Source organism: Carcharhinus amblyrhynchos, chromosome 23 (genome assembly GCF_965287045.1).
Source record: "Carcharhinus amblyrhynchos chromosome 23, sCarAmb.v2.hapA, whole genome shotgun sequence".
Taxonomy (NCBI): Eukaryota; Metazoa; Chordata; class Chondrichthyes; order Carcharhiniformes; family Carcharhinidae; genus Carcharhinus; species Carcharhinus amblyrhynchos.
Window position 1 is genome coordinate 894,940 of NC_137346.1, and position 24,564 is coordinate 919,503.

General features: G+C 43.6%; 1 protein-coding gene across 11 annotated transcripts in view; it reads left to right on the top strand.

Annotated features, from left to right (window-relative positions):
* Positions 1 to 24,564, top strand: part of ncor1 (nuclear receptor corepressor 1) — a 345,530-nt gene that overhangs the window by 8,686 nt on the left and 312,280 nt on the right. For all 11 annotated transcript variants that reach the window (XM_080211013.1, XM_080211017.1, XM_080211019.1 and 8 more), the window contains exon 2: positions 22,989 to 23,168. In XM_080211013.1, the coding sequence (XP_080067139.1) occupies positions 23,043 to 23,168 (126 nt within the window). In that variant the 5' untranslated portion in view covers positions 22,989 to 23,042. The remainder of the gene's footprint in view (positions 1 to 22,988; positions 23,169 to 24,564) is intronic.

Sequence of the window (24,564 nt, forward strand, 5' to 3'; positions counted from 1 at the left end):
TTCCAGTTTGGAGGCACTGGCACCAGCACTGGGGAAAGTATTGCCGTGCTGAGGCTGATGTTAAGAACATAAGAACATAAGAACATAAGAAATAGGAGCAGGAGTAGGCCATCTGGCCCTTCGAGCCTGCCCCGCCATTCAATAAGATCATGGCTGATCTGTCGTGGCTCAGTTCCACTTTCCCGCCCTCTCCCCATAACCCTTAATCCCCTCTCTTATCAAAAACCCATCAACCCGCTTCTTAAAAATATTTAGCGAGGCAGCCTCCACCACTTCAACGGGCAGAGAATTCCAGAGATTCACCACCCTTTGAGTGAAGAAGTTCCTCCTCAACTCCGTTCTGAACCGCCCCCCCTTTATCTTGAGGCTGTGCCCCCTAGTCCTACTGTCTTTTTTGAGCGGGAAGAGTCTTTCCACCTCTATCCTATCCATCCCATTCATCATCTTATACGTCTCAATGAGATCTTGCGAGTTATGTAACTATGGAAGTAGAGAGAGTTTTAAACTGAATCATGGGGGCAAGGGATAAAATTTGGGAAGATGTGGTAAACCAAAAAGTACAGACAAAGCAAAAGAGAAAAGTATTAATATGGAAATGATAAACGATTATGAAAAATAGGACAGTGTACAAATTGCAGAGTAAATCAACAAGAAGGATTAGATGCTACAGAAATAATGAAAGAACAAAACAAGGCTTTACATCTAAGGGCACGTAGCATCCGAAGCAAAACAGGTGAACTGATGGTGCAAATAGAAATTCTAAGTATGGTCTGATAGCTGCTGCAGAGATGTGTGCACGGGATGATGTGGACTGAGACCTAAATGTTGAACGGTCTGTCATTTTTAAGAAGGACAGAAAGATACTCGGTCAGTGACTGAGTCAGTCAATGATGATATTAGCACCTTAGAGAGGGATGCCCTGAGTTCGGGAAACCAGGATGTTCAAGCAGTTTGGGTTGTGATAAGAAATGATAATGGCAAGAAGTCATTTGTGGGGATGGTGTATCAGCCCTCTACTTGGAAATACATAGGACAGAGTATGAAAGAAAAATAGAAACTTGTCAGAAAGATGCGGTGATAATAATCGGGAATTTTAATCTACATATAGATTGGAAAAATCAGGTGGGCCAAGGTAGTGTGGATGAAGAGCTCATAGAATGTTTGCAGGATAGTTTCTGAGGGGGGTATAGTAGCACACTGGGTTAGCCTCTCAGTGTCAGGGACCCAGGCTCAATTCCAGTCTTGAGTGACTGTGGAGCTTGCACATTCTCCCCTTGTCTGCATGGATTTCCTCCAGATGCTCCAGTTTCCTCCCACACTCCAAAGATGTATAGATCATGCCAGATCACCTCTTAGAGTTGGGGGACAAGCAAGGGTAAATTGGGATTATGGGGTGGGGGTGGGGCCTGGGGAGGATTTGTGGTCGGTGCTGACTCGATGGGCTGAATGGGCCCTTTCTGCTCTGTAGTGATTCTATAAACAGCATCGAATCACTACAGAGTAGAATGTGGTCATCAGGCCCATCGTGTCTGCAACAGCTCTCTGAAGGAGCATCCCACCCCATCCCCATAACCACAATTGCACTGGAAGAGGTGTAGAGGAGACTCACCAGGATGCTGCCTGCAATGGGACATTAAGTTATGAAGAGAGGTTGGAGAGACTTGGGTTATTTTTGTTGGAAAGGAGAAGACTGAGGGGCAACCTAATAGAGGTGCGTCAGATTGAGGAATATAATACCGTAGAGAGGGAGTAGCTGTTCCCTTCAGTTGAAGGGTCCATAAGATCATAAGGCTTACAAGCAGTTTCTCAACCCCGTTCTCCCGTTTTTTTTTCTCTGTAACCTTTAAACTCCTCACCAGTCAATAACCTATCTATCTCTATGTTAAATACACTCAATTCCTGGTCTCTACTGCCTTCTGTAGCAATGAATTCCACAGATTCATCACTCTTCTGGCTGAAGAAATTCCTCCTTATCTTGGTTCTAAAGGGTTGTCCCTTTACTCTGAGGCTGTGCCCTTGGATCCTTCCTGCTAATGGAAGCGTCTTCTCCATGTCTACTCTGTCAAGGCTTTTCGGTATTCTGTAAGTTTCATCCCCCCCCCCTTGTCCTTCTAAACTCCATCGAGTACAGAAATGAGCTCAAACACTCCTTGTACGTCAAACCTTTTGTCCCTGGGATCATTCTCATGAACCTTCTTTGGACCTTCTCCAAGCCCAGCACATTCTTTCTTTGAAATGTGGCCCAAAATTTGTCACGATATTCCAAGTGTGGTTTGACCAGAGCCTTATAAAGCCTCAGCAGTACATCTCTGTTTTTGTATTCTAGTCCCCTCGAAACTAATGCTAACAATGCCTTTGCTTTCCTAACTATCAACTCAACCTGCAAGTTAACCTTAAGAGAGTCCTGAACTAGGACCCCCAAGTCCTTTTGTGCTTCCGAATTCTGAGTTCTCTCAGCATTTAGAAAATAGTCAGTGCCTTTGCTTTTCTACCAAGGTGCATAACTTTGCACTTTCCCACCTTGTATTCGATGTTCTTTGTGGCCGCCTCTTTGCCACTCTCCTAATGTGTCCAAGTCCTTCTGCAGCCTCTCTGTCTCCTCAATACAACCTGGCTCTCCATCTATCTTTATATCATCTGCAAATCTTGCCACAATGCCCTCAGTTCCTTCATCTAGAATCATTGATGTATGAAGTGAGAAGTTGTGGTCCCAATACTGTCCCCTGTGGAACTCCACTAGTCACTTGCTGACATCCTGAAAAGGATTCCTTTATTCCCTCACTCTGCTTTCTGCCAGTCAGCCAATCTTCTGTCTAAGCTAGTACCTTGCCTCTAACACCGTGGACTCTTATCTGACTCAGCAGCCTCTGTGCGGCACCTTGTCAAAGGCTTTCTGGAAATCCAAGAAGGCAACATCCATTGGCTCCTCTTTGTCTAACCTGCTTGTTACCTCCTCAAAGAAATCTAACAAGTTTGTCAGGTTTTTGATGAAACCATGCTGACTTTGCCCGATTTTATATGTGTATCCAAGTACTCTGAAATCTCATCCGTGATAGTTGACTCTAAAATCTTACCAACGACTGAGGTCAGGCTAACTGGCCTGTAATTTCCCATCTTTTGCCTGTCTCCCTTGAGGTGACACAAGTTCAAAGTGGAGAAGATTTAAGGGAGATTTGAGGAAAATCATATTACCCAGAGGGTGGTGACGGACTGGAATGCGCTTCCTGGGAGGGTGGTAGAGGCGGGGTGCCTCACACCCTTTAAAAAGAATGAGTACTTGGCACGTCATATCACTCAAGGTTATAAATCAAGTGCTGGTAAATTAAATTAGGTAGGTAGATCGAGTGTTTCTCACGTATTGGTGCAGACTCGACGGGCCTCTTCTGCACTGTGACTCTGAGGGAAAATCTAGAGTATAAGAGGAAGCTAGCCAGTAATATGAAGATGGATGGTAAGAGTTTGTACGTGAAGTAAGAATTAACAGGCAGAGAGACAAACCAAGCCCTTGGTCATGGAGTTTGGATTTGAGTTTTGGGAAAGGTTTTGAGGGACATGGGCCAAGTGCGGGCAAATGGAACTAATTTAGATTAGGAAATCTATTGAACATGGACCAGTCAGTTTGAAGAGCTAGTTTCCATGCTGTTTATCTCTCCCGTAAAGTGAGTATTGGCCCTATAGAAAATGTAATAAGGGAATTGGTAATTAGCTACAGCAGATGTATTAAACAGATACTTTGCATCAGTCTTCACTACAGGATACACAAATAACATGCCAGAAATAGCTGTAGATCAGGAAATGGAAGGCAGGGAGGAGCTGAAGAAAACTCTCATCAGCAGTGAAGTGGGATTGTGCAAATTGTTGGGTCTACAAGCTGACAAATCCCTGAATCGGAGTGGACTTCACTCTAAGGTCTTGAAAGAAGAGCCTAGTGAGATAGTTGATGCATTCGGTTTAATTTTCCGAAATTCCATTAGATTGGAAGGTAGCAAACATAGGTCCTTTATTCAAAAAGAAGGGGGGAGGTGGGGGTAGGGTGCCAAAATGTAGGAAACTACAGGGCAGTTAGCCTATCATCTGTCATAGGGAAAAGGTTAGAAATCATTATTCAAGATGTTACAGCAGGACACTTGGAAAACTTCAGTGCAATCAAGCAGAGTCAACATGGTTTTGTGAAAGGGGAATCACATTTCACCAATTTATTGGCATTTTTGAAACAATCCTGTATTCTGTGAATAAAGGGGAATTGGGTGCACTATACTTAGATTTCCAGAAGGCATTTGATAAAGTGCCAGAGCAAAGATTATTGCAGAAAATAGGAGCTCATAGTGTAGGGGTAACATTATTAACATAGATTGAAGTTAGGCAACAGGAAATGGGTCTTTTTCTGGTTGGCAGGATTATTTGTGAAAATGACTTGGATGAAGGAACTGAGGGTATGGTTACAAAATTTGCTGATAATGCAATTATGAAGATCGTAGAATCATAGAAACCCTAGTGCAGAAAAACGCCATTTGGCCCATTGAGGCTACACCGACCACAAGATGGTGTAAACAAGGTACCAAAGAGACATAGATAAGTTAAGCGAGTGGGCAATAATCTGGCAGATAGAGTGTAATGGGAGCAAACGTGAAATTGTCCATTTTGGCATAAGAGTAAGCGAGAAGCTTATTATCGAAAGGGTGAGGGCTTGCGGGGCTCAGGTGTAGAGGGATCTGTATATCTAAAGTCAAGTTTAAAGTAAAAAGTTTATTAGTCACAAGTAGGCTTACATTAACACTGCAATGAAGTTATTGTGAAAATCTCTTGGACGTCAGACTCTGTCACCTGTTCAGGTACACTGAGGGAGAATTTAGCATGGCCAGTTCACTGAACCAGCAGGACTTTTGGACTGTGGGACGAAACTGGAGCATCCAGAGGAAACCCACACAGACATGGAGAAAACATGCAGACTTTGCACAGTGACTCAAGCTAGGAATTAAACCCGGGTTCCTGGCGCTGTGAGGCAGCAGTGCTAACCACTGTGCCACCATGCTGCCCCTACCACAAGGCTGTGGAGGCAAAGTCACTGAATGTATTCAAGAAGGAGATAAGATTTTTTTTCGGTTTTAATGGCATTAAGGGGTGTGGGGAGAAAGCGGCAATATGACATTGAGATAGAGGATTATCCATGATCATGTTGAATGGTGGAGCAAACTTGAAGGGCTGAATGGCTTGCCCATGCTCCTTGTTTCAATGTTTCTTAAAAATCACTAAAGGCTAGAATACAGGTACAGCAAGTAATTAGGAAAGCTGATGGAATGTTATCATTGTGATGGGAATTGACTACAAAAGTAAGGTTATGTTTCAATTGAACAGGGCATTGGTGAGACGACCTCTAGAATATTGTGTACAGTATCAGTCTCCTTAACGAAATAAAGATGTAAATGTGTTTGAAGCAGTTCAGAGAAGATTTACTAGGCTAATTCTAGGGATGGGTGGGGGATGTTATCTTGTGAGTAAAGATTGAAGCGTTAGGTTTATATCGAGTAGATTTTAGATGAGTAAGAGATGACTTGATTGAAACCTTTAAAATCCTGAGGGATATTGACAGGCTGGATGTGGAGAGGATATTTCCTCTTGTCGAAGAATCGAAAACTAGAGGTCATTTAAGATGGAGATGCTTGGAAATTTTTTTCTCTGTCTTTATACTCAATATCTCAATTTAAGAAGCCCAAATTTCCATATGCGTTGTTAAATTTTCCGAAATATCTGTCACCTTTAAGTACCTATACACATGAAATCCCAGATCCCTTGTGCATTCACTGGAATTTTGCCATTTAGCCTATGTTGTCTCTCCCTACTCCTTTTCTAGCTAGTTGTGTTGCATTTCTGGTCAATGGTGGGACCACCAGAATTTGGGTGGTTGATTCATGGCAATGTCGTGGAATGTCAAAAGAAGGTGGTTAGATTCTTGGCATGGTCATGACTGTATATTCAAATAAACAAAGTGTTTTATTGAAAGGATGTTAACACTGCAGGCTGCTAAGATAGAGTGCCTGTGCAAACGGCCAATGACGTCAAATTTAGAATTGTGGAGAGAGAAAGTGTTAACATTTCAAGTTGTTTTTCTGGCATGGTTTTTTTTAAAAACGAGTAATTTTTGTTTTAATTTCAAATTGCCAGCATCTGCACTATTCAGATAATTCCACGCATATTAGTTTGCAAACAAAAGCAAAATGTGTTCATGTAGCACTTTTAACAAAACAAATCCCAAATATTTTTGAGAAGTGTTGTCAAAGAACCGGAAAACTTGTGACGTTCAGACAGGTGATCAAAAGTCCTGTTAAAGAGAGAGGTTTTAAAGACAGTGTTAGAGGAGGAGAAATGGGATTAGAGAGATTTAGGGAAGGAATGGCAGAGATTGCTGATTGATGTAACCCTGATCTACATTGAGATACAGGAAATTGGTGAGGGTGAAGATATCAGAAGTGAGGCAAGGCATAGTTCTGAGATGGTTGCCGGGAGGTTACAGAGGTAGGACTGGTTGTGTGCGAGGACACGGATGGATTTGAAAATAAGGATGAGAATTTTAAATCTGAAATGTTTCGTGACTTGGAGTTAATGTAGCAAAGACATGGGAATAATATAACACAAGCACTGGAATTTTGGTTCAGGTTTACAGATGATGTAAGGATTAAGGAAAATCCAAAGGCATTTTACTCCTATATTAGGAACAAAAGGGTGGTTAGGTGAAAAATCAGTCCTCTTAGGGACAGAGGAGGGGAACTGTGCTTAGAGTCCGAAGGAATGGGGGAGATCCTGAATGAATACTTTGTGTCAGTATTCACAAAGGAGAGGGGCTTGATGTCCGTTACTGTCTTGGAGGGAGCTGTAGACCAGTTGAAAGAAATATCCATTACGAGGGAGGAAGTGTTAGGGTTTTTAGGTAGCGTTAAAACTGATAAATCTCCGGAGCCTGATGGCATTTATCCTAGGCTGCTTAGGGAGGCGAGAGATGAAATTGCTGGGCCTGTGACGCAAATCTTTGTCTCTTTGGACACAGGTGAGGTCCCAGAGGACTGGAGGATAGCGAACGTGGTACCGTTGTTTAAAAAGGGTAGTAGGGATAACCCTAGTAATTATAGGCCGGTGAGTTTAACGTCAGTGGTAGGGAAGTTGTTGGAGAAGATCCTTAGGGATAGGATGTATACGCATTTAGAGTGTTGCGATCTGGTTGGGGATATGCAGCATGGCTTTGTTAAGGGGAAGTCTTGCCTTACGAATCTGGTAGAATTTTTTGAGGAGGTGACAAAAACGGTTCTCGAAGAACGAGCCATTGATATCGTCTACATGGATTTCAGTAAGGCGTTTGACAAAGTCCCTCATGGTAGGTTGGTTGAAAAGGTTAAGGCTCATGGGATACAAGGACAGGTATCTAGACGGATTGATAACTGGCTTGGTAATAGGAGACAGAGTAGTAGTGGAAGGGTCTTTTTCTAGCTGGAGGTCTGTGACTAGTGGTGTGCCGCAGAGCTCAGTACCGGGACCTCTGCTATTTGTACTATGCAGAAATGACTTGGAAGAGGGAGTACGTGGTGTGATCAGCAAGTTTGCAGATGATGCGAAGATGGCTGGACTGGCGGACAGTGAAGAGCACTGTCAGGCAATACAGCAGGATATAGATAGGCTGGTATATTGGGCAGATATATGGCAAATGGAATTTAATCCTGATAAATGTGAGGTGATGCATTTTGGGAGAAATAATGTAGGGAGGAGTTATATGATAAAGGGTAGACCTATTAAGACTATAGAAACGCAGAGGGACCTGGGGGTGCAAGTGCACAAGTCTTTGAAAGTGGCAGTACAGGTGGAGAAGGTTGTGAAAAAGCTTATGGTATGTTAGCCTTTATAGGAAGGGGTATAGAGTACAAGAGCTGGCGTCTAATGTTGCAGTTGTATAGAACGTTGGATAGGCCGCATTTGGAGTACTGCGTCCAGTTCTGGTCACCTTACTACCAGAAAGACGTGGAGACCCTGGAGAGAGTGCAGAGGAGGTTTACCAGGATGCTGCCTGGTATGGCAGGTATGGGTTATGAGGAAAGATTGGGCAAATTGGGGCCGTTTTCCTTAGAAAGACGGAGAATGAGGGAAGATCTAATAGAGGTGTATAAGATTATGAAGGGTATAGATAGAGTAAACAGTGGTAAGCTTTTTCTTAGATTGGAAACAAATATTACGAGGGGCCACGGGCTTAGGGTGAGGGGGGCGAGGTATAATTCGGATGTTAGATGGAGGCTTTTCACACAGAGGGTTGTGGGGGTATGGAATGCACTGCCAAGTAAGGTGGTGGAGGCAGGCACGCTGGAGTTGTTTAAGGGATACTTAGGCACATGAGCGGGATGGAGATGGAGGGATATAGGAGACTGTTTTAAATAAGGTTCAGGAGCCTTGGGACGTCCCTGGGAATCTGTTGATTCCTATGGACCTTCCAACATATTTTCTGGCTCAGTTGTTTTACTTTTGAGCTTCTGGGGATTCCCTTGAATGTTTGCATAAGATGTGCATGTTATTGATGTTTTTCTCTTTTAATCCATGGGTGCTTCAGTCCTCCTTGTTGTCCAACAAGGAGCATACACGCGGTGGGTCGTGCAAGGGCTGCTCTTGGATGTTTCGCGAGTAGCCTAGTGCTTCATGTCATTAGTGTATGCTTAAACTGGACCAGCTGATGGGCAACACGACAGCTCAGTGACTATCACTATTTGCTGTGCAGACACATGGATTTGGGCCAGTGTCTGTGGGAGTTTGCGCACTCTCCCTGTGCTTGCGTGGGTTTTCTCCGGGTGCTCCGGTTTCCTCCCACATCCCAAAGATGTGCTGTTAGGCTGACTGGTGTAACAAATTGTCCCTAAATTAGTCTCCCCTCAATCTGGTTTCCAATGTGGAGTGCCATAAGTGTAGACAAGGGTCGTGGGTGGAAGAGGGGACTCACAATGTTGAAATGGCAGCGCGGGCCCGTTGGGCCAAAGGGCCTGTTTCCCGTGCTGTGTTGTTCTTTCTTCTTTGTTTCTTTGTTCTTTGATGGAAGATTTGAGAGTATTGAAATCAGCAGTCCCAGAAGTAATAATGAGGACCTCGGGGTCCTTGTGCATGAGTCACAAAAACCCAGCTTGCAAGTGCAGCAGGTGGTCAGGAAGGCGAATGGGATGCTGGCCTTCATAGCGAGGGGGATTGAATATAAAAGTAGGGAGGTCTTGCTGCGGCTGTATAGGGCATTGGTGAGGCCGCAGCTGGGGTTGATGGGTTTTTGATAAGCGAGGGGATTAAGGGTTATGGGGAGAGGGCGGGAATGTGGAACTGAGCCACGACAGATCAGCCATGATCTTATTGAATGGCGGGGCAGGCTCGAAGGGCTAGATGGCCTACTCCTGCTCCTACTTCTTATGTTCTTATGATTGGCCATGCTAAATTGCCCCTTAGTATCAGGGGGATTAGCAAGATAAATATATGTGGGGTTGAAAGGATAGGGCCTGGGTGAGATTGTTGCCGGTGCAGGCTTGATGGGTTGAATGGCTTCCTACTGTAGGGATTCTATGATTCTACGAAAGAGAAGCATTAGCAATTACCTTTTGGAGGAAAGACGTTCTGTCGGTTCCTGTATGGAAAAGTTAACGGATCATCATCCATTAACTACCATTTTTGGACCACACATGGAATTCCATCACTGGCAGCAAATAAAATGCAGACATGGGCATTGCTATTGTCTGCACATACTTGTAAATCAAATCTACATTGTAATGCTGATAAATTGTCAAGATTACATTTATCAACTCATTTGTTTGGTAGTATTTTGTCAAACCACTCAAGTAGAGGTATCTTCTACTTTGAACAGGTAGCCAGTGCACCAGTCACTTATGGACAAGTGAGGAAGTACACTTGGAGCAATCTGATACTCTTAGAAGTGATAGATATGTTATTATTGAAGAAACCCATTTAGACCTCAAAACTAACACCTGACTTGAAACTATACTGAACACATTGACGAAGGAAGTGCAGTGGACGTGGTGTACATGGACTTCAGCAAGGCGTTTGATAAGGTCCCCCCCATGCAAGACTTCTTGAGAAGGTGAGAGGGCATGGGATCCAAGGGCCTTTGGCCTTGTGGATCCAGAACTGGCTTGCCTGCAGAAGGTAGAGAGTGGTTGTGGATGGGTCTTTTTCTGCATGGAGGTCAGTCACCAGTGGAGTGCCCCAGGGATCTGTTCTAGGACCCTTGCTGTTTGTCATTTTCATAAATGACCTAGATGAGGAAGTGGAGGGATGGGTAAGTAAGTTCGCTGATGACACGAAGGTCGGTGGTGTTGTGGATGGTATGGAAGGATGTCAAAAGTTGCAGCGGGACATAAATAGGATGCAGGACTGGGCGGAGAAGTGGCAGATGGACTTCAACGCGGATAAATGTGTAGTCGTCCATTTTGGCAGAACCAATGGGATGAACGAATACACTATCAAGGGCAGGAGTCTTAGTAGTGTTGAAGAGCAGAAGGATCTTGGGGTCCGGGTCCACAGGACTCTTAAATCGGCCTCACAGGTGGAGGATGTGGTCAAGAAGGCGTATGGTGTACTGGCCTTCATTAATCGAGGGATTGAGTTTAGGAATCGGGAGGTAATGCTGCAACTTTATAAGACCCTTGTCAGGCCTCATTTGGAGTACTGTGCGCAGTTCTGGTCGCCTCACTATTAGGAAGGACGTAGAAGCTATTGAAAGGGTACAGAGGAGATTTACAAGGATGTTGCCTGGACTGGGAGGCATGCCTTATGAAGTTAGGTTGAGGGAGCTGGGACTCTTTTCCCTGGAGAGACGAAGGTTGAGAGGCGACCTGATAGAGGTTTATAAAATGTTGAGAGGAATAGATAGGGTGGATTCTCAGAGGCTATTTCCCCGGGTTGAAATGGTCGCTACGAGAGGACACAGATTGAAGGTGCGGGGAGGCAAGTACAGAAGTGATGCTAGGGGTAAGTTTTTCACTCAGAGGGTGGTGAGTGAATGGAATAGGCTGCCGTCAGTGGTGGTGGAGGCGAACTCGCTGGGGTCTTTTAAAAGACTTCTGGATGAGTATATGGGATTTAATGGGATTGGGGGTTATAGATAGGGCTATAGATTGGTAGGTGTTGATGTGATCGGCGCAACTCGTGGGCCGAAGGGCCTGTTTGTGCTGTAGTGTTCTATGTTCTATACGCCTGTAGAAGATTTGAGCTACAGTCCGTACAGTTGGGATGTCTTCTTTGGGGGCTCAAAGTGATCATACTGCCACCATTGAGAAGACTAGTGTTAGACAAGTTACATGAAGACCTTTGTGGAATTGTATGCACTAAGGAAATAGCCAGGCATTATTTTCTGGTGGCCTGGACTGGATGCAGAAATTGAAGAGAAGTTGGAACGTGATCTTCATGCATGATTGTGAGAAACGGTCAGATACTCACTTTATGATTCCCCCCCTTGAATCAAATACACGGATGAGTTCAGCTAACTGTCGGTTTATTATTTGGTTGATATGCAGGGGGTACATTTGGTACAGGAGGGGGTGGCGGCGGGAGGTTGTCAAGAGGGTCCCATTGCCCCGGTCTGCTCTGTGGGATCATTGGATACAGGGAGACTGGCTGTGGCGATCTACTCATCGCGCCCACCCAACAGGCAGCGTACTTACTTTCCTCGGGGTTAAAGGGTTGTTTACTATTAACATATAAATTTAATATCTGACAGACCCAATCCTCATCCGATCCATATTTTGGCCACAATACAGATGGTTTCCGGATTGGTTCCTTCGTCCACACAAAACAACAATATTTTATCATAACCTTCTTTTTTAAGTCCTTAGTCTTTCGGTCCCCATCCCAATTTTCTAACTGTATCCCCAGAGGACTGTCGGGGGGTATTCCCTTTTCATCATTATTATTTCCCGGTTTCCCATCCTTACTCTTGGATGGTTTACCTCCCATGGTTAGTCTTCAGTTGTCGTCTTGGACACAAGTTAATTTATTTGTGCCCTCAGATCAAACTGTCATAACCATAAAGTCGTCAAGGAAGAAAATGACTCTCACCCTTAATCAGCCGAATTCCCGGGAGAGAAATTTCTTACCTTGATCCGTGCACGGAGTTGTCCGACTTCTTCCAATGATGTGTATACCCCCTCACAGATTTCAGTCACAGTCCTAGCAGTCCTAGTGTATAGAGGTCATCCGTGTGATTTCCAGGGTCCAGAATTATCTCAACTGAGTGGTTTCAGATTCCCCTCCTCCCAGACCAAAACGACGTTTTTACGTGTAAATATACACTAGACGCGTCTTATTCCATCGATTTGGTCTAGTCGAGGGAAACCCCCGTTATAATTCCAGATCCCGGACGAGCCCCCAATTGTGAGAAACGGTCAGATACTCACTTTATGATTCCCCCCCTTGAATCAAATACACGGATGAGTTCAGCTAACTGTCGGTTTATTCGATCTTGCAAGAAAGGGTGCCGTCCCGTGGGTACACACACCTTGCTTTACACAATCATAGTTTATATACATTTTTCCTAGATAACAATAGGACAGCCCTCCTTTCTTTATTGGGTACCACTCCTTAATCTCTTTACTGAGTGATCTCCTCCCTTGTTGACATCCCATTAACTCTAATCCAATCACCCCTTTTAAGGCTTAAATCGTTTTACCTCTCATCAATTCAGCTAACTCTTTTTCATTGTCCCGTAAATTGCTTACCCATTTATTTTATATGGTGTAAATCTCTTTTAGGCTATGCTGAAGACCCCGAGCGCCTGCCAGTCTCATGTTTTTTTTCTTCTTTTTCTGCGTGTTTCATCATCTGCTGGTCTTAGCGTTTAACCCCTCAGGTTACACTAACGGTTCTGTCATGGTTTCCGCCCCAGATGGCTTGACTCAAAAATTACACTACCGCTACCATCCCTCACATGATGGTAAGAAATCTGCCGTCCTTTGCACCGCTGCATCTATGGGAATAGCCATAAGAGTCTTGGAAACGAGTGCGTGCATTCTTTGCAGGACCTTTGAAGGACATATTTCTTACTAATGGTCGATGTTCATTCAAAGTGACAGAAGTTCCTGTAATGAAATCTACTTCATCCATTAAGACTTGAAAGGCTAGGAAAAGTCTTGAGTAGGTTTGGATTCCCTGAACAATAGGTAAGCAATAAGGGGCTTCAATTTGTCCTCCCAAGAATTTGAAAGTTTCTTGAAAGAGAATGATATTCAACATATTTGGTCTGCACCATGCCATCCTGCTATGAATTGGACAAAACATTGCTAGTCCAACCATGAAACATAGAGAACAACCAGCGAACAAGGTTTGCTTATCAAACGCCTCAATCAATTCCTACTGATGTATAGGAACACCACTCATTCTACAACCAAAACCTTTCCTGCATTTTTCATGATGAAGAAACAACATTTGATCTGTTGAAATCTCCGAAAATTAAAGAAATCATACAACAGCAAGGGCAGAGAACGATGAGAAAGCAAAGTCAAATGTGTTTTTCACCAAGGACAAAGTTTTGGCTTGGAATTACTCCATAGGAGAGAAATGGGTTCCTGCCATGACCCTTGCACTGACTGGACTTATCTTGTATGCCATCTAATTCAGAGATGATGTCATTTGGAGGAGGCAATGCGGACCAGCTGTCAGTGGGAAGAACCAATCTGCTGGAAGTGGAACCTGCTGAAACTCTGGGTTCAGCTGCGCCTTCCTGCACCCCTGCCACCAACAGACACTGTTGAGGAAAGCAACACCTCACCTGGAGACCACACACAGTCAACTCCTAACTGCAATGTCACACTGATCAAACCAACCACTGACGACGTTCATGCAAGGATGAAATGACAGAGGTTGCAACCAGTGCAAAGATGATGACACCGTAGGTTTGCCATCAAGCATTCTAAGAGTGACAACCTCCAGATCATCTGACTTGTTCATTATTATTTATTGATAATTGTTCATGTTGCACTTGTTTGAGTTTGTTGATGTTCAGTTTAAATGGTGAGGATATTTTATGCCTTAATATTGATTCTTAGCAGCTGCACTAGCGCTGTGTATAAATATATTTATGTATTTACTGGAGGTGACATTGCAGGTCACCTGCGCAGTAAACTGCTAGAGTGAAGATGATAAGATGATGTTGGAAAAGCTCAGCAGGTCTGGTAGCATCTGTGGAGAGAGAAAAACCCAATTAGTGTTTTGAGTCTGTGCGACTCTTCAGAATCTATTTACCTTTCTCTTGAAAATATTCAATGACTCCATTTCCACCACCTTCTGAGGCAGAGTTCCAAAGTTTTACAATCCTAGTTCTGTACTCACCCAGAAGAGGTAACATCCTTTCCATGTCCACCTTCTCAAGTCCGTTCAGAATTTTGAATGCTTCAAGCAAGTCACCTTCACTCTTCTAAACTAGTGGGTCTGGCCCAGCCGATTCAACCTATCCTCGTAAAATAACCCATTCATTCCAGGTATCCAGTAAATCCCCTCTGAACTACCATCCAACACTACACATACTTTTTAAAACAAAGATGACAAAACTGCACGCAGTTTTTGAGACATGGTCTCACCAGCCTCCCTGAGAAGCCTCTGCAGTGAAGTTCTGGGATAGCTAACCACCAACAACCCAAATATCTTGCTTTGTTTTAGGCATGACTCTAACCAATGGACATGTTTCCTATTGATGCCAGTTTTGAAGGGGCTTTTTGATGTCGCACTAGGTCAAATACTGCGAGGACAGTCACTCTCACTTCACCTCTTGAGTTCAGCTGTTTTGTCAGTGTTTGGACTAAGGTTGCAATGAGGTCAGAAGCTGAGTGACCCTGGAAGAACCCAAATTGAGCATCAGTGAGCAGTTTGTAGCTGAGTAAACGTCACCTGATAGCACTGTCAACAACATTTTTATTCATTTTGTTGATCATGGGTACACTAACCCTGCGGGAATTGGCTTGGTCTTACTTTTTGTGGACAGAGCGTTTCTGCTTTTCCAGGATTGGATGTCAGAAAAGCAATCTGATAATTAAGCAACAGCGCTGGAGTCAAGAGAGGTTGTTTGAGGTAGAGCTGGGTGTCCTTAGCTTAAAAAACGAATGCTGTGCTTTCAGGGAATGTTGCTGAGGGGAGCATTAGGAATAGAGTGGACAAAAATAGATCTTTGGGGATCACCAGAGATAATGATGTAGGGTCAGACTTGGAAAACCATTGCAAGTGAATCTGTGGATATGATTTAGATAAGACTAGAACTGATACGAAGAGTACCACCCAACTTGTCTGCAGTGGAGAGGCATTGGAAGATGATGGTGCAGTCAACTGTTTCAAAAGGAACAGAAGGTTAGGGGGCATGGAGTTGGGGGTAAGGTGTTAGCGTGGATAGAGGATTGGCTGTCAAATAGGAGGCAGAGAGTAGGTGTCAATGGGTGCTATTTGGATTGGCGGTTGGTGACTAGTGGAGTGCCCCAGGGATCGGTGCTGGGGCCTCAGATATTTACCATTTATATTGATGATCTGGAGGAGGGAGCTGAGTGTAGGGTGTCGAAATTTGCTGATGACACAAAGGTAAGTGGAAAAGCAAATTGTGCGGAGGGTGTAGAAAGTCTGCAGAAGGATCTAGATAGACTAAGCAAGTGGGCGAGGACCTGGCAGATGGAATACAATGTTGGCAAGTGTGAGGTTATCCACTTTGGCAGGAATAATAGTAGGAGGGACTACTATTTAAAGGGTGAAAAGCTGCAGCATGCTACGGTGCAGAGGGACTTGGGGGGTCCTTGTGCATGAGTCGCAAAAACCCAGCCTACAGGTGCAGCAGGTGATCAGGAAGGCAAATGGGATGCTGGCCTTCATAGCGAGGGGGATTGAATATAAAAGTAGGAAGGTCTTGCTGCAACTGTACAGGGCACTGGTGAGGCTGCAGCTGGAGTACTGTGTGCAGTTTTGGTCGCCGCACTTGCGCAACGATATTTTGGCCTTGGAGTGAGTGCAGAGGAGGTTCACTAGGCTGATACTAGAGTTGAGGGGGTTGAACTATGAAGAGAGGCTGAATAGACTGGGCTTGTACTTGTTGGAGTTTAGAAGGATGAGGGGGGATCTTATTGAGACGTATAAGATGATGAAGGGGATGGATAGGGTAGAGGTGGAGAGGTTCTTCCTGCTCAGAAAGGACTGCAAGACTAGAGGGCACAGCCTCAAGATAAGGGGGGGTGCAGTTTAGAACAGAGTTGAGGAGGAACTTCTTCACTCAAAGGGTGGTGAATCTCTGGAATTCTCTGCCCGTTGAAGTGGTGGAGGCTACCTTGCTAAATATATTTAAGACACGGATAGATAGGTTTTTGGTTGGCAAGGGGATTAAGGGTTATGGGGAGAAAGCGGGAAAGTGGAACTGAGCCACTCCAGATCAGCCATGATCTCACTGAATGGCAGGGCAGGCTTGAGGGGCTAGATGGCCTACTCCTGCTCCTATTTCTTATGTTCTTATGTAAAGGGCTGTAGACAGGTTGAGCAGGATGAGAAGGGAATGGTTACAATTAACACCTGAAGCATTCATCAGCACACTGTAACATGGTGTGCATCACCTACAAGATGCACTGCAGTTGCTTCAGCACACCACTGAAATTTATTTATTTTGTCTATGTTTGGAGTGTAATGAGGTCTGGAGCCTGGAGATCCTGGCAGAATCCAAACTGAAAGGTGAGGCCAATTGATAACACTTCCTGACTCCTTCCATCGCTTTGCTGATTTCTTTTCACAATTAAGAGTGAACAGATGAGAATGGTGATTGGTCAAATTTATTTATCCTGTTTTTGTGGGCAGCACGTACTTAAGCTTCTTACCCCTTTGTTGAGTAGTTGTTGAACCCAGATGCAGCACACTTTGCTTCTTCAACAATTACAAGCAGTAATTCATTTTATTGTGCAAATCAGTATTCTCTGCAATTAATTCAATGAGGCTGTCTGGTTCCACTTCTGCTTTCCATCTGGCTGCAGCCTGCTTTTTGCCATGGAGTGCTCTTTTGTAGCTGGTGTGTGGGTTTGGCTCTAACTGTCACCATGTTTTGTGTTGAGTGTAGCTTTCATTGTCATAGAAACATAGAACTTTACAGCACAGTACAGGCCCTTCGGCCCTCAATGTTGTGCCGAGCTATGTCCAATCCCAAGATCAAGCTATCCCCTCCCTGTAATTCTGGTGTGCTCCATGTGCCTATCCAATAACTGCTTGAAAGTTCCTAAAGTGTCCGACTCCACTATCATAGAAGGCAGTCTATTCCACACCCCAACCACTCTGAGTAAAGAACCTACCGCGGACATCCCTCCTATAACTCCCACCATGAATCTTATAGTTATGCCCCCTAGTAACAGCTACATCCACTCGAGGAAATAGTCTCTGCACGTCTACTCTTATCTATCCCCCTCATCATCTTACAAACCTCCATTAAGTCACCTCTCATCCTCCTCTGCTCCAAAGAGTAAAGCCCCAGCTCCCTCAACCTTTGCTTATAAGACTTACCCTCCAAACCAGGAGGCATCTCCTCTGCACTCTCTCCAACGCTTCCGCATCCTCCTTATAATGAGGTGACCAGAACTGAACACAATATTCCAAATGTGGTCTCACCAACAACCGGTATAGTTGCAGCATAACCCCACAGCTCTTAAACTCAAACTCCCTTTTAATAAGCGCTAACACGCTACAAGCCTTCTCCACGGCTCTGTCCATTTGAGTGGCAACCTTCAGAGATTTGTGGATATGATCCCCAAGATCTCTCTGTTCCTCCACATTCCTTAGAACCCTGCTGTTGACCCTGTAATCTGCATTCAAGTTTGTCCTACCAAAATGAATCACCTCGCATTTATCAGGGTTAAACCTCATCTGCCACTTTTTGGCCCAGCTCTGCATCCTATCAATGTCTCTTTGCAGCCTGCAAGAGCCCTCCACCTCATCCACTACTCCACCAATCTTGGTGCCATCAGCAAATTTACTAACCCACCCTTCAGCCCCTCCTTCCAAGTCATTGATAAAAATCACAAATAGCAGATGACCCAGCACTGACCCCTGTGGTACACCACTGGTAACTGGCCTCCAGTCTGAAAATTTTCCTTCCACCACCACCTTCTATGATACAGCCAGTTACTTATCCAATTGGCCAAATTTCCTTCTACCCTTCACCACCTTCTTCATGAGCGTACCATGGGGAACCTTATCAAACGCCTTACTAAAATCCATGTATACGACATCAACAGCTCTACCTTCGTCCACACACTTAGTTACCTCCTCAAAGAATTCAGTCAAGTTTGAGAGGCAGGACTTAACCCCTCACGAAACTGTGCTGACTATCCCGGATTAAACTGCGTCTTTCCAAATGGTCATAAATCCTATCTCTCAGGACCCTTTCCATTAACTTACTGACCACTGAAGTAAGACTAACTGGCCTATAATTACCAGGGTCATTCCTATTTCCTTTCTTGAAAAGAGGAACAACATTTGCCACTCTCCAATCCTCTGGCACTATCCCCGTGGACAGTGAGGACCCAAAGATCAAAGCTAAAGGCTCCACCTGTCACCCTGCACTTTGTTGCAGTGTGTCTGGCTGAGAATGTGCTTCTGTGTTGCATCTCCAAACTGTTTCTACAATCTCTGCAATGACCAGCTTGATCTTTTATTTACTTGTCTTCTCCCAGTCCCCTGCTTATGACAAAAGTATATGTCTTTGAATCTCTGCTACGCATGCATAATCCAGATACCCTCTGTGGCCATTCATGTATGCATTTAAAGTCATAAAGGTAAACAGAACAGAACAAGGCCCTTTGACCCATCACATCTGCCCCAGTCAAAGACAAACCACCCAACTCCTCCAATCCCAGTTTCTAGCACTTGATCTATAGCTTTATTTGCTTTGGCATCACAAATGCACATCTAAATACTTCTCAAATGTTATGAAGGTTTTTGCCTTCACCATCCTTTCAGGCAGTGGGTTACAGATATGCAACATCCTTTGGTGAAGGGGTTTTCCCCTCATGTCCTCTCCAAACTTTGTGCCCCTTCCCTTAAATCTATGCCCCTAAATCATTGATCATACCACTGTTCTGGATGTGGCAGAAAAGATTCACAAGAATGGTTCCATGGATGTGATGTCAATTATGAGGATATGTTAGAGCCTGGTGCGGTTCTCAATAGACAAGAGAAAATTGCGAGAAGGTTTAATAAAAGTGTTCCAAATCAGGAAGGATCTAGACAGAGCAGATAAAGGTAAAGTTGCCATAGTCCCAGATGACCATAGGCAGCTGTTGCTTTTGAGGAGAGAGCTAACTGGTGCTGATTTAACCTGAGGATCACCACACCTCAAGTGAAGGGTGAAGTAGAGAAGGCAGAGCCTTCATGAATGATCTCAGCCACTACGGGAGTTGAACCCTCTCTGTTGACATCACACTGCATCTATAACCAGCTGCCCAACCAGCTGAGCTAAAACACTGACTCTGTTTAAGATCCACTTTATAAATCACCTTTGAACAAGTTTTCCTTTTTGGCTCTCTCAATATCTCCTCTTTTGGCTCAGTGACAGTGTTGATTATTGCTCCGCATACCACTTTAGGAAGTTTTCGTTGCAAAGGAAGTTGTAAGTTCTAGTTGTTATATCTAGCTGAGTGCTGCTTGTTGTGTCTTGGGTCTGAGTGCGAGTACTGCACCTTATTGGGTTAGAACTGAGCATGCTGCATGCATCTTCTCATTGAGTATTGGTTTTATACAAAACCTGTCTTTTTTAAAGAAACAAATGTGTAACATACTAATTTTTTTGTGATTGTGAAGTCTGCCTTTTGTTTATATAGAAACTTGTTAAAGGAAGAGGGTCTCTGTTCCACTCGATGAATAACCAAATTCCATTTTTCTTTCTTACGAGTTTCTGGGATTTTTACCAGTATTTTGAAAATTTTACTCCAATCTTTTGTGTTTTATGAAAATTTAGCTTTAGTTTTGGATTCTAAACACAACTAAATGCAAATCATACAAATTGTTGATCAATAAAATTGGTGTCCTTCTCCAAAGCAAGGTCGATAAACCAAAATTCTCCAGTTTGAAACTTTTCTGCCCATGCAGTAAGGGTGTTTGAGATAAGATTTGTTATGAGTGAACTAGCTGATGAAGCAGAGTTGGGTATATCCACAGAATTCAGAGGGGCACAGAAATCAATTCGTAGAAGGGCTCTGGTGAATACTGCCAGCAGCTGAGTCATTAGAATTGGCAGTCTCCCTGCTGCACAGGGTATTATGTTACATAACTGCATCAGAGAAAATCCAGTCATTGTCCAGTGGTTTGCTTTCTGCCCCTGTCTATGTTTCATTTGCTTTTAAAATATCAATTGTGATAATATCTAATTACCCTGATAGGTTCAGTCATTTAGATTTAGTAGTTGCATCTGTTTAGCTTTGGCTTTGCCGGTTACGCCTCTTTGTTCTGAAGTGGCAACAAAGAATTATGGATGTGTTTGGGTCACAACTGCATCTACACTGACTGTATGGTTTCTGGGAACGGTGAGGGTAGATGCAATTGCATCCATAACTCTCTGTTTTATTTATTCAAGGGATGTGGGCTTCACTGACTAGACTAGCACTTATTGATCATCCCTATTGTAAATATTTGTAGCCCCAGCACAGATCCCTGTGGCACTGCACTAGTTAGAGATTGTCACCCTGAAAATGTATCTCTTATTCCAACTCTTGTCTTCTATCAGTTAGTCAGTCCTCTATCTGTGCTAATATACTGCCTCCAACACCATGGGCTCTTATCTTACTAAGCCTTTTATATGATAAGATGTGAAGAGGACATAAAGAGGCTACAAAAAAGATATTGATAGGTTAACCCAGTGGACAAAGATCTGGCAAATGGAGCATAATGTGGGAAAATGTGAAATTGTCCATTTTGGCAGGGACAATGCAACAATATCTCCTTCCCATTTTGGTGTGTGTGGAAAGCAAACTGACCCTCTAATTTTGCCCTATCTCGAGCATTCTGTGGGGTTATTAATAGAGGATTGGATCACTCTAAAACCGAATGGTTGGGACAAACATGTCACCACTTATAAAGAGGGAAGTGGGAGGGGGAGTGAATCGGCAAACTGAACCTATGTATAATACGAGAGGAGCATGCCCTTGCGCTGATGAGATAACAATTTCTACAGTGAATTGGCTTGCTCAACATTATTGGATGAATATTATTACCTGAATCTGGAGACAAGAATCCAGACAGAAAACAAAGAGTGAGGGTAAATGGGGGTTTTTCTGGTTGGCGTTCAGTGGCAAGTGGTGTGCCTCTGGAATCAGTGTTGGGACTGCAATTGTTTATAATTTACATAGATGATTTGGAGTTGGGGACCAAGTGTAGTGTGTCAAAGGATTCAGATGATCCTAAGAAAAGTGGCAGAGCGAAATGTGCAGAGGACATGAAAGTCTGAAAAGGGATATAGATAGTTTGAGTGGGCAAAGGTCTAGCAGATGGAGTACAATATTGGTAAATGTGAGGTCATCCATTTTGGTAGGAATAATAGCGAAGTGGACTATTGTTTAAATGGTAAAAAAAATGCAGCATGCTACTGTGCGGAGGGACCTGGGTATCCTTGTGCATGAATCACAAAAAGTTGGTTTGCAGTTACAGCAGGTAATTAAGAAGGCAGATGGAATTTTGTCTTTCATTGCTAGAAGGATGGAGCTTAAAAACAGAAAGGTCATGTTGCAGCTCTTTAAGGTGCTGGTGAGGTCACACCTGGAGTACTGTGTTACAGTTTTGTTCTTACTTGAGAAAGTATATACTGGCACTGGAGGAGGTGCAGAAGAGATTCACTAGATTGATTCTGGAATTGAGAGAGTTGGTTTGAGGAGAGATTGCGTAGACTGGGACTATACTCATTGGAATTCAGAAGCATGAGAAAGGATCTTATGGAAACCTATAAAATTATGAAGGGAATAGATAATCGAAGCAGGGAGCTTGTTTCCACTGGTGGGTGAAACCAGAACTAGTGGGCATAACCTCAAAATAAAGAGCAGCAGATTTAGGATTGAGTTAAGGTGGAACAACTTTGCTCAAAGGGTTGTCAATCTGTGGAATTGCCTGCCCAGTGAAACAGTTGAGGCCACCTAGTTGAATGTTTTTAAGGCAATGATAGATTTTTGAACAGTAAAGGAAATAAGGATTATGGTGAGCAGGTGGGTAAGTGGAGCTGAGTTGAAAAGATCAGCCATGGCCTTATTGAATAGTGGAGCAGGCTCGAGGGGCCAGATGGCCTGCCCCTGCTTCTAGTTCTCATATTCTTGATTCGTCATAGAATCATGGAGATTTACATCATGGAAACAGGCCCTTTGGCCCAACTTGTCCACGTTGCTCAGTTTTTAACAAATAAGCTAGTCCCAATTGCCCATCTTTGGCTTATAGCCCTCTGAACAAGTTTTACCCATGTAACTGTCTAAATGCTTTTTAAATCTTGTGAAGGATAACCATTGGCAGGAAGCTCCCCTACTTCTGTTGCTTTACAACAAATTGTAATTGTGCCTTTAAACTCTTAATAGGTTCTAGCTGCTTAAGAAAATAAGAGAGAGGGATTAACTCTGGAAGAGCCTGTTCAAGGAGGCCAAGAGTATGGATATTTGGCAGTGTCTTTGATCATTTTTCCCAGGCTCAGTGACTGCTCACCAAACACCACAATAATTTTAGGTTAATCTTTAAATGCTCACAAAATAGTGCTAGTGAGAACAGCAAATTGACTGCAGGAAATATCTAACTGGTTGTTTCATATGCAGTACCGCAATCAAGTGTTGAATTATACATCTGTATGCATTTGCTGGCAATTAGAGCAAGAAATACATAAGAGCTGAAATTTGGTTCCATCTGATGGTACTTTTGCAAAATAGGAGTGAAATGGTGTGGCAGGTTTTGACAGAACCAGTATCGCCATATATTTGATTATTTTTCTTGCATTTTTTCCTCAGGTGGTTTCCTAGAAACATGATCAAACGGTGGCTTCATTCCTAGGCAGCATTCGAATGACTGACTGTCCAAAAATGTCAAGTTCAGGTTACCCCCCAGGCCAAGGCCCCTTTGGTGCAGAAGCTAACCGATACCCCGGTCATGCCATTCAATATACCTTCCCTGCCAGCAGGCATCAGCAGGTAGGCTCACAAACATTCTGTTGCTCTTGTGTTAAAGTTTATTTATTAGTCACAAGTAAGGCTTACATTATCACTGCAATGAAGTTACTGTGAAATTCCCCTAGTCGCCACACTCCCGTGCCTGTTCGGGTTAATGCACCTAACCAGCACATTTTTCAGATATGGGAGGAAACTTGAGCACCCAGAGGAAACCCCACGAAGACATGGGGAGAATGTGCAAACTTCACACAGACAGTGACCCAAGCCAGGATTCTAACCCGGGTTCTTGGTGCTGTGAGGCAGCAGTGCTAACCACTGTGTGATGTGCCTATTCCAGCGAGTGTCTGATTGTTTGGCTAATTCTATATTGAAATACTGTGCGCGCACTGTTGATTGACTCTTACTTTGGTGATAGAGATGAGTGTTGCACTAACACTAAGAATGCTGTTTAATTAAAGGACATAGTGTGAACGATATGATGGTCACAAATAAGAATATTTGGAAAATCTAATGATGTTTTAGAAACTAAAAGCTGGAGTTTTTAATGGCAAATAGCTCAACATGTAGCATTGGTTGTTGAAATTTGCATTACCCGGTCACTAGCCTCTTTCAGGGATGGATGATGAATGCTGGTCTATCCAGCATGGTCCACGTCTCATGAATGAATGCAACAAGTGTTCCTGGTGCTCATTTGATTGCCTTGGTGATGAATTTTCCAAAATTTATGCCTTAAGCTAGGATTCAGTTTTTCCCCCTAATTTTCCCCATCAGAAGGCTATGCGAATGGTGGGAAAAAGGATCAGAGGGGACCTGAATTATATTTGTGTCTAAGTTATGCCATGCTGAGACTGGAAACATGTGCACACATTAGGGGAGGGAGGTGGCGTTGTGGAATTGTCACTGGACTAGTTATCCAGAGACCAGTGTAACATTCTGGGGACTCTGGTTCAAATTGCACCAAGACAGAAGGTGAAATTTGAATTCAATATGTTTCTAGACTTAAAAGTTTAGTGATAACCATGAAACCATTGCTGATTGTTGTAAAAACCCATCTAGTTCATTAACGTCCTTTAATAAGAATATAAGAACATAAGAAGTAGGAGCAGGAGTAGACCATCTAGCCCCTCGAGCCTGCCCTGCCATTCAATAAGATCATAGCTGATCTGATAATGGGTTCAGTTCCACTTACCTGCCTGCTCTCCATAACCCTTAATTCCCTTATTGGTCAAAAATCTATCTGTGACTTAAACACATTTAACGAGGTAGCCTCCACTGCTTCAATGGGCAGAGAATTCCAAAGATTCACTACCCCCTGGGAGAAGAAGTTCCTCCTCAACTCTGTTCTAAATTGACTCCCCCGTATTTTGAGGCTGTGCACCCTAGTTTTTGTTTCCATTCTAAGTGGAAATAACCTCGC